This window comes from Ranitomeya imitator, chromosome 3 (genome assembly GCF_032444005.1).
Source record: "Ranitomeya imitator isolate aRanImi1 chromosome 3, aRanImi1.pri, whole genome shotgun sequence".
NCBI lineage: Eukaryota > Metazoa > Chordata > Amphibia > Anura > Dendrobatidae > Ranitomeya > Ranitomeya imitator.
This window is the reverse complement of record NC_091284.1, coordinates 737,798,545-737,813,403: the sequence shown is the minus strand read 5'-3', so window position 1 is coordinate 737,813,403 and position 14,859 is coordinate 737,798,545. Positions and strand designations below refer to the sequence as shown.

At 48.5% G+C, this 14,859-nt stretch overlaps 1 protein-coding gene across 7 annotated transcripts in view; it reads right to left on the bottom strand.

Moving 5' to 3' along the window:
- Positions 1 to 14,859, bottom strand: part of SETDB2 (SET domain bifurcated histone lysine methyltransferase 2) — a 160,378-nt gene that overhangs the window by 105,616 nt on the left and 39,903 nt on the right. For all 7 annotated transcript variants that reach the window (XM_069758848.1, XM_069758855.1, XM_069758850.1 and 4 more), the window contains one exon: positions 3,380 to 3,505. In XM_069758848.1, the coding sequence (XP_069614949.1) occupies positions 3,380 to 3,505 (126 nt within the window). The remainder of the gene's footprint in view (positions 1 to 3,379; positions 3,506 to 14,859) is intronic.

Below are 14,859 nucleotides of genomic sequence, written 5' to 3'. Positions count from 1 at the left end.
AACGATTACCCCAGATTTAAGGAGGTAAACAATGGCTGTAAGGAAACCCGGGACTAGAGCGGGGTCTCTTGGAGGTCGGGATTCGAAGACAACGATCCCGGGGCCGTGAAATGAATCTATTTTGTATCCAGAGGATACAATTTCCCTGACCCATGCGTCCTCTACTGAGGAGACCCAGACGTCCCTGAGGAAGAGGAGACGGCTGCCCAGCATGGGAAACGGGCTGGGGTCTATTCGTGAGTCATGCCTAGGTGGAACTTCCAGTCCTAGACCTGGAGAACGCACCTTAGGAGTAGCGGGAACGCCAGGAAGGAGTCCGAAGAATACCTTTTTCTCTTAACGTGCCTGTGGCCTCTGCTGTTGCGAAGAGGAATCTGATGCCGCAAAATGACGAAAAAGGCCGAAAAGACCGAAGTTGCCACCTAAGGGGAAGTAGACGAGGTCTGGAGAAGGGAACTGGTGCAGCCAGTGGCGTCCTTAATAATTTGGTCCAAATTGGAACCGAAAAGACGTGATCCTTGAAAAGGCAGGCTCGTAAGGGACTTCTTTGATGACTCTTGAGCCAAACAGTGCGACGGCTGGCAACAACATTACTGGGCGCCTGAGCGGCAGAAGACGCGACGTCCAGGGAACAAATTATTCCCCGGCGTGAGTAATCTGGGTGGCAAGTTCCGCCAGCCGGTTTGGTGGAGCTCCGGCTTGAATGCCCCAACGGAGTTGTTTAGCCCCTTTGGATACAGACTTCGAAACCCAAGTGGAAGCAAAAGCCGGGCATAGGGATGATGCGGCAGCTTTGAAAGCAGACTTCACGAAGGATTCCATGATCCTATCGATGGAATCTTTCAGAGCCGCCCCATCGGACAGCGTGAGGACTGTGTTGGTGGCAAGTCTAGCAGCCGGCAGATCCACAGAGGGAGAGGTCGTTCTCTATCGCCTCTCACTTCGGTTGGCGATGAGATCCGGAGGAAAGAGATATGAGACTCCAAGACGCTTGCCTCTTTGAGAACGTCTGGTTGAATTCTCTCTTTCTCTGGCCAGAAGCTCCTCGAATTCAGGATGAGGAGCGAATACCTTGGGAGGTAGTTTAGACAGTCTAAACCAGTGGTCCCCAACTCCAGGCCTCGAGGGCCGCCAACAGTGCAGGTTTTCAGGATTTCCTTAGTATTGCACAGGGGTTGGAATCATCACCTGTGCAGATGATCACATTACCACCGATGCAATACTAAAGAAATCCTGAAAACCTGCACTGTTGGCGGCCCTCGAGGCCTGGATTTGGGGACCCCTGGTCTAAACGAAACCACCTGATCTGCGGGTTCCGTAGAGGAATCTTTGATGCCACAGGTCTGATTGGTCGCTCCAATGAGGTTTTTAACCATATCCCTCATGTTAGCAATTTGGTTCGAATCCTGCCCCAAATTATCCTCCGAAGGCGCATCAGAGAAAGCCTCACCTGATTCTGGGGGGGAGGACCAGGGGGAAGTAGACCACAGAGAAGGACCGTGGGGCGAGATGGACCGAGAAGAGAACTCAGACCGGCGTTCCTGTCTGGATCTTTCGCGGTCTGTATTGGAAGTCTCGGACGGAGCTTCTTGCGAACCGCTGGCTACTACGGAAGTCTGCAGGGGCAACCGATCGAGCATGGACACAAGGGTCTGGGACACCCGTGTGAGATCTGCTACTGATAGAGACAGAGGAGGCCCAGCCTGGGGACTTCGCTCTGAGGCGGAGCAGCAGGGGGGGTCCTAGGCGGTGAGCATAATGTGGGTTGCTGCAGGCCTGACTAAAGGAAGCCTGCGGATACAAGACGAACACGGAAAGTGTTTTACTAAGGCACAGGAAGTAGGGAAAAAGTAGGAGGCCGGAAGCGACCTCCCTTAGACGGAACAAGCCCCTGAGGAAAATATCAGAAGGTTAGAGGGGAGAGTGTCAGTCTGCGGTGTAGAGCTACTCACGGCAGACGCTCTGGTTTCCAGATGGAAGGCTGCATGGCTTGGAAGATGCTACTCAGGAACGATAGCCCCTAGGAGAACAGGCAGTCACATCTGGGGCACCCTTTTGTCCGAAACTTGCTGAAGGCCTTAAGAACAGCAGTGGTGAGATGTGAGGACGCCGGAAATTCGCGGTCATAAGCTGCGAAGAAAACGTTCCTGGCGCTGAACTGCGGCTGCACGGAGAGTGGTGGGCGGGGCTAGCCGCCAGGCCAGGAGCACCAAGTTGGCACCGGTGGGAGGAACTCACCGATGATTGTCGGATGGGAAAAAAGCCCGCCCGAGGGAAAGAAAGTGGGAGGAGTCACGGCGCCGGAAGTAGGCCCCGGTATAAGCCGGGACCTAAATTTGAGGCTGCGACGGTGGGAGAAGCGCGGACGCCAGGAAAAAGTGGCGCCGCAACAAAAAGGCACAGTGCGGCCAGAGGAGAAAGTTGCTCGGCTGCCTGCGAGGCAGCTGCGACGTGTCAGAAAGGGATAGTGCGGCCACAGGAGGAAAGTGGCACGGCTACCTTTAAGGCCGCCACGACAGGCAGAAACAGTGCGGCCGCAGGGGAAGGCGGCGCGGCGGGCCAGAACACAGTGCAGCCGGGGGGAAAAAGGCAGCGCGGTCGCCTACAAGGCCACCGCGCCGGAGAACAGCGCGGCCGCCGAAGGAAACAGTGCGGCCGCCACGCGAATGGAGCGACAACCCCCGCCCCGGATACGAGGTGGCAGTACACGCCGTACTCATAGTCCGTATTGTGGGACTACAGGTGTGACTGTTCACCCTGTATCCCTCCGGAAAACCTGAAAGAAAACAACGCACATTGAGGTAGATAAGGGTCTAATGAAAGACCCGTGTCCACCTCCTACTGACACTAAGCTAAACTGAATATCCTACTTCCAGTCAGTGGGGTGTACACTGCAGGGGAGGAGCTAACTTTTTTATTTGCATAGTGTCAGCCTCCTAGTGGCAGCAGCATACACCCATGGTTCCTGTATCCCCCAATGAAAGGCGATAGAGAAATAAAAACCACACAGAAATCTTGCAATTTTTACACTACTCATTAGGCCTAATATTAGGCTCAGTACTTTCACCAGCCATGTAGACATCGATAGCACCTGGATCATTAACTTCTATAGGAGAGTTTTCTAGGTTTATTCTAGGTATATTCGGACCTCAAAGGGAGGAGGTGAGCTGTGACATTCACCTATTAAGAATGATGGATCTTGTGTGATCTACCAAATATAAAAGGTGTTAAATCTTGCCTGCAATAATAATGACTGCTGAGCAGTCTTCCATAAATAAGAGGAATAAGGAGGAACATGAAAACATGATTAAACCAATAGGTCACACTCCCTTTCAGCCATAGTAAAGTAACACTGCACAAGATTATTCATCATTCCTACCTTGGTTTGTGGCAGCCCCATCTTTGATTTTCTCACACAGAAATTTCAACTTGCTCTGAACCTTCTTGAACACGACATCTACGGTTCCTTCTTTGCACTGATTTTGCCAAAATGTTTTTGCTTCATCTGAAAAAGCAAACATCCCCATTACTGTGCATCGATATGTCCAGCTCGTCAGGATTTTGCACTAGGTCTCACTGAAGGAGCTCCCGGAGGGTTTGCACTTTGGCTTTATTATAAATTGCAATTTGGTGCTAAAAAAACAAAGATCAGTCAACTAAACAGTAAGCACCTAGATTACCTGATCGCACGTGTGCTCAACCTGTGATCTTCTCTACGGATGCATGGTATGGCCAGAGAGATCACAGATTCTGTGTGCTTACATTAATGGAAGAGTGCAGACTCCTTCATTCCAACATATTATAAAAAGAAGATGGAGCTGATATTTGTATAAAGATCCAAGCACAAAAACCTTCAGAGGAGCCTGGAGCTGCAGCATTCTTAAGAGACCTTCATCGGCTTCACCACAGAAAACCACAATATTCTGGTAAGAACAATGCAACATGTCTTACCTGTGCTACAAGCATCTATAATATAATAATATTACACACAGTATTGCAGTGCACACTGGAATAATATCAGTCTTTGATCTATTGACCGGCACGCTAATAGACGCTGCCACAGACACGAACTAATGCAAGGGTCTCAATCACAAGGCCTGTAATCTCTTATGGATTATGATTAGTGATGAGCGAATATACGCATTACTCGAGATTTTACTTCTGTTAGCCAGCTTAAGGGGGTTGCCTGGTTGCTAGGGAATCCCCACAGGTAATTAAGCTGACTAACAGATATAAATCATTCAGATGAGGTGAGGAAAACTAAATCTCCGAGCACTAAAAAAAATACTCGGTGGACACCCGAGCGTGCTCGGTAAATCTCGAGTAACGAGTATATTCGCTCATCACTATTTATAATGAGGAAAATCTAGGCTAGCGCCTATGTCTCTGGCGGGGACAATGGCGAGATTGCCCCCATTCTAATGTGCCACAGTTGGCAGCTCACAGCGCCAGGCGAGGGGGCGTTCCGGCAGATTTCTCTAGGACTGAGCTGGAGTCATTAAGTCATCGTGCTGGCTGATTCATTTAGCAAGTAATGGCCAGAAGACAATAAAAGTGGCGCCACGTGGGATCATCTAAAGAGATGAGCAATTCCATAAAAAATAGTTTTTACAATGTAGGAAAAACAGCATCATGTGCATTTTGCATTCCACGCTAGCGACAGGTTTCAATAGGACAGATGACGCCTTGCACCGAGAGCTGGAGGACATTTAGCTTTCCACGGTCACTCCACGGTCACTCCTCCGTCGGAGGCAGACTCTAGCAAATTATAGCATTCCGATAGATGTTACTTGCCAGGCTCCGGCATTTTGCTAGAAAAAAAAAATTGGGCGCAGTAAAATGCAGCTGGCGCAGTAGCATCTATCAGAAGGCGATAGATGCTATTGCGCTTGTCCCTCCCCCCCCCCCCCCCCCGCCATTTTGAAGAAGGTAAATTTTTTACATGCTACTGCGCAGGAGCCAGCACCATTTTGCTCAATTTAAATTTATTTTTCCTAAACCACCAGAGTATATGTAGCACGTAAAATAGTGAGAAGGTCAGTGACCTGTTATAAGCTATACAGATGGATATGCAAGCAGAGCATCACAGGAAGACCCCCACAAGCTGCCCCAGAGCACGAACATATCATTAACTGAAAACATTTAGCGTTCCACGGTCACTCTCCAATAAGCGACGGGCTTTGATAGGGCAGATGACGCCTTTCACGCATGCACCGAGAGCTGGAGGACATTTAGCGTTCCACGGTCACTCCCCGGTAAGCGACGGGCTTTGATAGGGCAGATGACGCTTTGCACGCACGCATCTCTTTCTTAGAGAGCAAACTGAGTCCCATGGCCGTACCAAAGTCGGAGGCAGACTCTAGCAAATTATAGCATTCTGATAGATGTTACTTGCCAGGCTCCGGCATTTTGCTAGAAAAAAAAATTGGGTGCAGTAAAATGCAGGTGGCGCAGTAGCATCTATCAGAAGGCGATAGATGCTATTGCGCTTGTACCCCCCCGCCATTTTGAGGAAGGTAATTTTTTTTTTGTTTTTTACCTGGATATATTATAGGCATAATGGTTTACATGCTACTGCGCAGGAGCCAGCGCCATTTTGCTCAATGTAAATTTATTTTTCCTAAACCACCACAGTATATGTAGTACATAAAATAGTGAGTAGGTCAGTGACCGGTCATAAGCTATACAGATGGATATGCAAGCAAAGCATCACAGGAAGACCCCCACAAGCTGCCCCGGAGCACAAACATATCATTAACTTAAAGTAAAGATTAAACAACAACCACAAGACGGATTTCATCACTCAGGTACTATTCAGTCTGTAGTTTACTGAGCAAAACCTTGTTGACAGGTTCTCTTTACCCCTTTCTGACATTAGATGTAATATTCCGTCCATGTGACCTGGGCCTATTTGACCATGGACACAATATTACGTCATCGCTGCTGGGTGTCAGCTGATTCTGACAGCCGCCACCCGCCACTAGGTGCCAGGATCAGCACATTCCCCAGTGACGTAGTATACAGCACAGAGCCACGTAGTATATTGCACAGCGAAGTAGCATACAGCACAGAGCCACGTAGTATATTGGCCAGTCACGTAGTATATTGCCCAGCTAGGTTTGTCACAGGTTAAAAAATAAACACATACTCACCTTTCCGAGGACCCCTTGTAGTCCACAGCAGCTTCCGGTCCCAGGGTTAGTATGAGCGCAGGACCTGTGATGACGTCGCGGTCACATGACCGTGGCGTCATGGCAGGTCTTTCTAGCGCAGGCGCGCAGGGCCTGTGATGACGTCGCGGTCACATGACCGTGACGTCATGGCAGGTCCTTCTCGCGCAGGCGTGCAGGGCCTGTGAAGACGTCGCGGTCACATGACCGTGACGTCTTGGCAGGTCCTTCTCCATACCATCTTTGCCACCGGAACCTGCAACGGAAGATGGCGGCCAGCGCGAGCGACTACGGAGGGTGAGTATAGCAGGTTTTTGCTTTTTTTTAAATTAATTTTAACATTAAATTTTTTACTATTGATGCCGCATAGGCAGTGTCAATAGTAAAAAGTTGGGGACACACAGGGTTAATAGCGGCGGTATCGGAGTGCGTTACCCGCGGCATAACGCGATCCGTTACCGCTGGCTTTAACCCTGTGTTAGCGGTGACCGGAGGGGAGTATACGGGCGAAAGGCACTGACTGCGGGGAGTAAGTAGCGGCCATTTTCTTCCGGACTGTGCCTGTCGCTGATTGGTCGCGGCAGCCATGACAGGCAGCTGGTGAGACCAATCAGCGAATGAATAACCGTGACAGACAGACAGACAGAAGGACAGACGGAAGTGACCCTTAGACAATTATTTAGTAGATTTGTAGTCCTATTTTGGACGGGTACTTGACATGGTGCTGAATATTACCTGGGTTGGTGTCCTTGTCATCACATCTTTTAACATTTTGTCTATTTATGCGTGATTTTGCTAATAAAGATTTGTTACAATTTTTACCATGTTTGCTAATAATGATTTGTTACAATTTTTACCATAAACTCCTAGGTTTCTCCTTTGTTGGTATATGTTAATTCCTATACAGTATATACTGTGCACAGGTCCTATCCAGGATGCTATGAAAAAAACAGTATAAACAATAATAGTACACATATTTGGTATCGCCGCGCCCACAACGATCAAACCTATAAATCTGTCCCACAAGTTAACCCCTTTAGTGAACACTATAAAAAAATAAAAAAACAAAACAACACACAAGGCAAAAAACAATGCGTTATAATACTGCTGACCAAACAGTGTAATAACATGCGATCAAAAAGATGGACATAAATAAACATGGTACCGCTGATAACGTCATCTTGTCCCGCAAAAAACAAGCCACCATACAGCATCAGCGGTAAAATAAAAAAGTTATCGCTCTCAGAATAAAGGGACGCAAAAATAAAATAGGTTTTATTGTATAAAAGCGTCAAAACATAAAAAAAAAAAAAAAAAAGATATAAATGAAGTATCTCTGTAATCGTACAGACCCGAAGAAAAAAAATGCTTTATCAATTTTACCACACGCGGAACGGCATAAAATCCCCCCCTCAAAAGAAATTCCTGAATTGCTGGCTTTTGTTCATTCTGCCTCCCAAAAATCGGAATAGAAAGCGATCCAAAAAAATTTCATATGCCCAAAAACAGTACCAATAAAAATGGCAACTCGTCCCGCAAAAAACAAGACCTCACATGACACTGTGGGATAAAATATTGAACAATTATAGCTCTCAAAATGTGGTGATGCAAAAACTATTTTTTGAAATAAAAAGCGTCTTTTAGCGTGTGACAGCTGCCAAACATAAAAACCTGCTATAAGGTCTCTTTCACAAGTCCTGATATTTCCGGTTCCAGACATGTCAGTGTCCGTGTGTGTAATACGTGTGGCATGCAGGTGCCGCATCAGTACCACACGGGCGCCAGGGAAGAAGCGTTACAGTAAGCGCTGTTCCCCGGCGCCGGGTGCTGAACACAGCTCTCATCATTCTCCCCTGCTTGAGCGGGACAGAAAAACCGACAGGTAAGGATATGGTTGATTTTTATTCTTGTTTTATTACAGGAGAACAAAGGCTTTGGTGGAATTAGGCATTAGACAAGTATAACGGTGTTTGTTATTTTTAAATGAAAATGGAAACCTGTGTTTTGTTTTCTTTCTAATAAAATACTTTATTCTGGCTGTGTCTTTATTTACAATGCAACTATAGGATTAGTGTTGGATAGGTGCCTTATAGACGCTTCTCCATTACTAAGCTGTGGGCTTGATGTCATCCAATAATACAAAGGTGACATCAACTCCACAAATATGAATCCTACTTGCCACCATTACAGGGAAAGTGAGAAAAGCCGGGCAAAGCGCCAGAATTGTCGCATCTAATAGATGTGTCTTTTCTGGGCAGCTGAGGGCTGCTATTTTTAGGCTGGAGGGGGCGGTCAATAATCTCGGCACAAAGTATCTTGCCTACAATACAGCAAAACAGCACAGACACAAGCCTCAAAACTTCTGGAACAAGGTAATTTGGAGTGAGGAGATCAAAATTGAACTTTTTGGCCACAACCATAAACGTTACATTTGGAAAGAGGTCAACAAGGTCTATAATCAAAAGGAACACCATTTCTACTATAAAGCACGGAGGTGGATCGCTGAGGTTTTGGGGATGTGTGAGCTACAAAGGCACAGGAAACTTGGTCAAAGTTGAAAGAAAGATGAATGCAGCATGTTATCAGCAAATTCTGGAGGCAAGTTTGCAATCATCATCCTGGAAGCTGCGCATGGGACGTACTTGGATGTTCCAACATGACAACGATCCAAAACACAAGGCCAAGTTGACCTGTCATTGGCTAAAGCAGAACAAAGTGAAAGTTCTGGAGAGGCCATCTCAGTCTCTTGACCTCAATATCATTGAGTCACTCTGGGGAGATCTCAAGCGCAGTTCATGCTAGACAGCTCAGGAATTTACAGGAACTGGAGGCTTTTGCCAAGAAGATTGGGCAGCTTTACCATCTGAGAAAGTAAAGAACCTCATCCACAACTACCACAAAAGACTTCAAGCTGTCATTGATGTTAGAGGGGGCAATACACGATATTAAGAAATGGGGTATGTGAACTTTTGATCACGATCATTTGAATGTTTTGGGTTGTCATTATGATTTAAAAAGAGAAAACACAGTAGTTTGACAATAAATTGCTTCACTCAACCATCAACCATGAGTGGAGAACAAGTTTTGGTGTATTCTCTGAAAAAAGACCAAGAAAGCACAAGTGTATATGGATGGTGGCCTCCAAAGCCATGTAATTGTAAAGAATTGTCGGTAGGAGTGGGAGAGAGGATATAGACTTGCAATGAATCAGGGATGGGGGTGAGAGGACAATTAATTGCAATAAATTAGGGGTGGGGATGGCAGATAGGTCCCAATGAAATTGGGGGTGAGGCAGAGTCAGGACTTGCAATATGACACAGGGGACATGTAGTGAATTGGGTGGGAGACACTGAAGCTAAATTTATATTTTTATTGGTGATGAAAAGTAATTAATTATAGCTAATGGGGGCACAGTGCTGGTTTATCAGATTATATTTTGTATGGCGAGTTGCATGGTATATTAACCCCTTCATGACCCAAGCTTTTTTCGGCTTTGCGCTTTCGTTTTTCGCTCCCCTTCTTCCCAGAGCCATAACTTTTATTTTTCTGTCAATATGGCCATGTGAGGGCTTATTTTTTGAGAGACGAGTTGTACTTTTGAACGACACCATTGGTTTTACCATGTTGTTTACTCGAAAACGGGAAAAAAATTCCAAGTGCAGTGAAATTGCAAAAAAAGTGCAATCCCACACTTGTTTTTTCTCTGCTTTTTTGCTAGGTTCACTAAATGCTAAAACTGTCCTACCATTATGATTCTCCAGGTCATTACAAGTGCATAGAAACCAAACATGTCTAGGTTATTTTTTATCTAAGTGGTGAAAAAAAAATTCCAAACTTTGCTTACAAAATATTCGCGCATCATCTTCCAATACCCGTAGGGTCTCCATTTTTCGTGATCTGGGGTCGGGTGAGGGCTTAATTTTTACGTGCCGCCCTGATGTTTTTAGTGATACCATTTTGGTGCAGATAAGATCTTTTGATCGCCAATTATTGCATTTAAATACAATGTTGCGGCGACCAAAAGAAAATGCAATTCTGCTGTTTTAACTTTTTTTTAACCGCTACGCCGTTTAGCGGCCTCTGCGCCGCTTCTTCTGTCACAAGGCGGTCGCCGGGTTCTAATTTAGGCCCCGGCTTCTGTCGGGGCCTACTCCTGAGTCACAATGCCCCCATTCCTTTCTCCTTCGGGTGGGCTTTCTCCCGCCCGTCTCTCATCCTCTTCCTGCTCCTGGCGAGCTCCCGCACACCGGCGCCATATTCGTCCTCCCGAATTGTGCGATTGGCTCCGCCCACTCCTTCTGGCCGCAGCAATTCATTTGGCACCAAACTTCTCTCGCAGTTAGCTCTGCCACCTCTTCCGCCATCAGAGCGCACTTCTTCTGACAGAGCGTACTTTTTGCCCTGTATCTTCTCAGCGGTCGCCATTTTCAGCCTGTGGATCCGGTCGCTGTTTTCCTCTGCAGGACCTGTTTTCACGGAGCTCTGCAGCCTCTACTGCCTGGAAGCCTCTATAGGACATCTGCTGTGAGTAGCTCTGCACTGCAGACTGTCACTCTCCTCTGCCCTCCTGTCCCCTAACCTTCTGGCATTTTCCTTAGGGGCCCGTTCATCATGTCTAATTCTAAAGGGAGAACGTTCCTGTCCTCCTGCTTCCTCTTCCTCTGCTTTAGTCAGACACTTTGTATGTTCGTCCTGTAACTGCAGGCTTCCATCTGGTAAGACCTCTGTCAGGCCTGCAGGAAGCCCCTGCTGCTCTACTTCAGAATGAAGCCTCTACCCCAGGGTGGGCTTCCTCTGTTACAATCTGTGGCTCAGACCCTGGTGTCCGTACTTGATAGGTTGCCCTTGCAAACTTCCGCAATAGCCAGAGGGTCACAGGAAGCTAGGTCCGAGACTTCCAATATAGGCCGCAAAAGATCCAGACAGGTACGCCGGTCTGAGTCCTCTTCCCGTTCCATCTCACCCCACGGTCTGGTTCTTCCCAGTCTTCCTCCCCCGAGTCAAGCATTCTCGAACGCGCCTTCGGAGGACGTTTTGGAGCTGGATTCTAACCAAATCGCTAGCATGAGGGATATGGTTCAGAGCTTCATTGGTGCAATCAACCAGACCTGTGGCATGAAAGATTCCTCTACGGAACCCGCAGATCAGGTGGTTTCGTTTAGACGGTCTAATCCACCTTCCAAGGTTTTCGCTCCTCATCCTGAATTCGAGGAGCTTCTGGCCAGAGAAAGAGAGAACCCGACCAGACGCTTTCAAAGAGGAAAGCGCCTTGGCGTGCTGTATCCTTTTTCTCCACCAGTCTCTAGACTATCCACCAACACGGTCCTTCCGCTTTCTGGCAGAGCATCCCTGAAGGATTCTAATGATGAATTATAGAATCCTTTGCGAAGTCAGCTTTCAAAGCGGCTGCGTCCACTCTTTGTCCGGCATTTGCTTCTTCTTGGGTTTTTAAGTCTATAGCCAAATGGGCCAAACAACTCCGTTGGGACATTTTGGCTGGGGCTCCACCAGAACAGCTGGCGGAGCCAACCAGATTTCTCACGCAAGAGAGTATTTGGTTTCTGCCTCCCTGGATGCTGCCTCTTGTGCAGGTCAGGCGTCCTGGCAGGCCGACTTGTCTTCTAAAATGTCCCTTACCAGCCTGCCTTTTCAGGGATCGTGTCTTTTCTGTTCCAAGCTTGACCAAATTATTAAGGACGCCACCAGGGGCGCAAGTTCCCTGCTTCCCCAGTCCAAACCTCACCAGCCTCCTCCTAAGCGGCAGTTTCGGCCGTTTCGCAGCGTCAGATTCCTTTTCCCAACAGCAGAGGCCACAGGCACGTCAAAACAGGAAGAAGGTATCCTTTAGGCCCATTCCTTCGTGGCGCTCCCGCTACTCCCAAGGTAGATCCACCAGGTCTAGATCTGGAAGATCTACCTCGGCATGACTCTCACCGAGATCCCGAAGCATCTCCCAAGCTGGGCGGCCGTCTCCTTTCGTTTAGACGAATGGCTCGACTCGGTGGAGGACGCTTGGGTCAGGGAGGTTGTATCCTCAGGATACAAAATAGAATTCATTTCTCAGCCCTGGGATCGATTCTTCGAATCTCGCCCTCCAAGAGACCCTGCTCTGGCTTCAGGTTTCTATACAGCCATCCCCTCCCTCCTCAGTTCGGTGGTAATCGTTCCCGTTCCAGAAGGAGAACGTTTCACAAGTTTCTATTCGAACCTGTTTGTGGTGTCGAAAAAAAGACGGTGCAGTTTGTCCCATTTTGGACCTCAAGTTACTAAACAAAAGGGTTTGTCTGCGACATTTCAGGATGGAATCCCTTTGTTCAGTAATTGCTTCCATTGAGGCACAAGAACTCCTGTGTTCCATAGACATCCAGGACGCCTATCTTCACGTCCCTATATTTCCTGGACATCACAGATTCCTGCGTTTTGCAGTACATCAGGAGCATTTCCAGTTTGTTGCCCTGACATTCGGTCTCGCAACCGCTCCCAGGGTTTTCACAAAGATCATGGCAGCGTTGATAGCCATTTTGAGTATCAGAGGTCTGGTGCTCTTTCCATACCTCGACGACATTCTCATCAAGGCCCCGTCTTTTTCCCAGGCTCACGAAAGTCTGACCATCATCCTCGACACCCTGTCCCGTTTCGGGTGGCTTGTCAACAGGAAGAAGTCCTGTCTTGTTCCCTCTCAGCACCTTGTGTTTCTAGGCATGATGTTCAACACCCGTCAGGCAGAGTCCGCTTTCCCAAAGAGAACTAATCTATTTGGGAAGTTTGCTTGCTTCAGGGCCCCCAGCTTCCATCCTTCCGATCGGCCATGAAGGTCCTGGGGAGGATGGTAGCAACATCAAAGGCGATCCCCTTCGCTCAATTTCACTCAAGACCTCTTCAGCAAGCAATCCTTTAGCAGTGGGACAGGTCTGTCTTTTCTCTTGATCGTCCGATTCGGCTCTCATACCGGTTCAAACTGTCCCTCAATTGGTGGCTGACGTCAACCCTCATCTCCCAGGGTAGGTCTTTCCTTCCAGTGCACTGGCAGGTGGTGACGACGGACGCCAGCCTCGACTGGGGGTGGTGTTTTGTCACCTGACTGTTCAGGGTCGTTGGTCGGTGCTGGAGTCTTCTCTACCGATCAATATCCTCGAGATTCGGGCCATCTTTCTGTCCCTTCGTCACTGGGAAAGACTTCTCAGGGGTCTCCCAATTCGAATGCAGATGGACAAAGCCACAGCAGTGGCATATGTAAACCAGCAGGGAGGGACTCGGAGTCCCCTGGCATTGGCCGAGGTATCCAAGATCCTCCTTTGGACAGAGGCGACGGTTCCGGTGATATCCGCAGTGCATATCCCCGGTGTGGACAACTGGGCTGCCGATTTTCTCAGCCACGAGGGTCTCGCGGCAGGGGAATGGTCCCTGCATCACGAGGTCTTCCATCAGATTTGTCTTCGATGGGGGACTCCGGATGTGGACCTCATGATGTCCCGTCTGAACAGGAAGGTCCCTCGGTTCGTCTCCAGATCGCGGATCCTCTCGCAGTGGGCGCCAATGCTCTGGCTATTCCTTGGTCACAGTTCGTGCTCCCCTGTTTCCTCCCCTTCCCCTTCTTCCCAAGCTGTTGAAGATCAAGGCGGAGGGGGTGCCGGTCATTCTGATCACGCCGGATTGGCCCAGAAAGTCTTGGTTTGTGGATATCGTCAACCTTCTCGCAGACGCCCCCTGGCGGCTTCCAGACAGATCCGATCTGCTGTCTCAGGGTCCGATCTGCCACCCGAATACTCGGTCTCTCAGTTTGACAGCATGGCTGTTGAGACCGCGGTCCTAAAAGTTTTCAAATCGGCTGCCACACCATGATTCAGGCTAGGAAGCCATCTTCTACGATCTACTATCGAACCTGGAGGGCCTATTTCTCCTGGTGTGAGTTCAATCACGTTCCACCTATGGCCTTTTCTCTCCCTTCTATTTTGGCGTTTCTCCAGGCCGGACTGGACGCCCTTAGCTCCTTAAAGGGTCACGTTTCAACGCTCTCCATTCTTTTCCAGAAGACGCTATCTTCCTGACAACAGGTCAAGACTTTTCTTCAGGGAGTAGAGTATGCGGCTCCTCCGTTCCGGGCTTCCGTGGATCCATGGGATCTTAATCTAGTCCTGGAGGTCCTGAAGGGCTCAACTTTGAGCCCCTCAGAGAGGTTTCCCTGTCCTTTCTGTCCTGGAAGGTGGCCTTTCTTGTGGCATTCACTTATATCCGGCGCGTCTCGGAGTTGGCGGTCATTTCTTGTCGACCTCCTTACTTGGTTATTCCCCAGGATAAGGTGGTCCTGCGGCCTCCACCGTTCTCTTATTCCTACGGTGGTGTCCGCCTTCCACCTCAATGAGGACATTCTACCCTCCTTTTACCCGGCTCTGACTCATCCTCTGGAGCATTCTTTGAACAAACTAGACCTGGTCAGAGCATTGAAGGTCTATCTGGCTAGAACGGCCTCTTTTCGGAAGACTGACTCTCTTTTTGTCATTCCAGATGGTATGCACAGAGGCTTGCCGGCTTCTAAGGTGACTATTGCTCACTGGATCAGAATGGCAATTTTGGAGGCTTACCGGTTCCACAGAGTGCCCCCTCCTGGGGTTAATGCTCACTCTACCCGTGCAGTTGGCTACACCTGGGTGGTGCACCACAGGGCTTCCGCCCTACAGCTTTGCAAAGC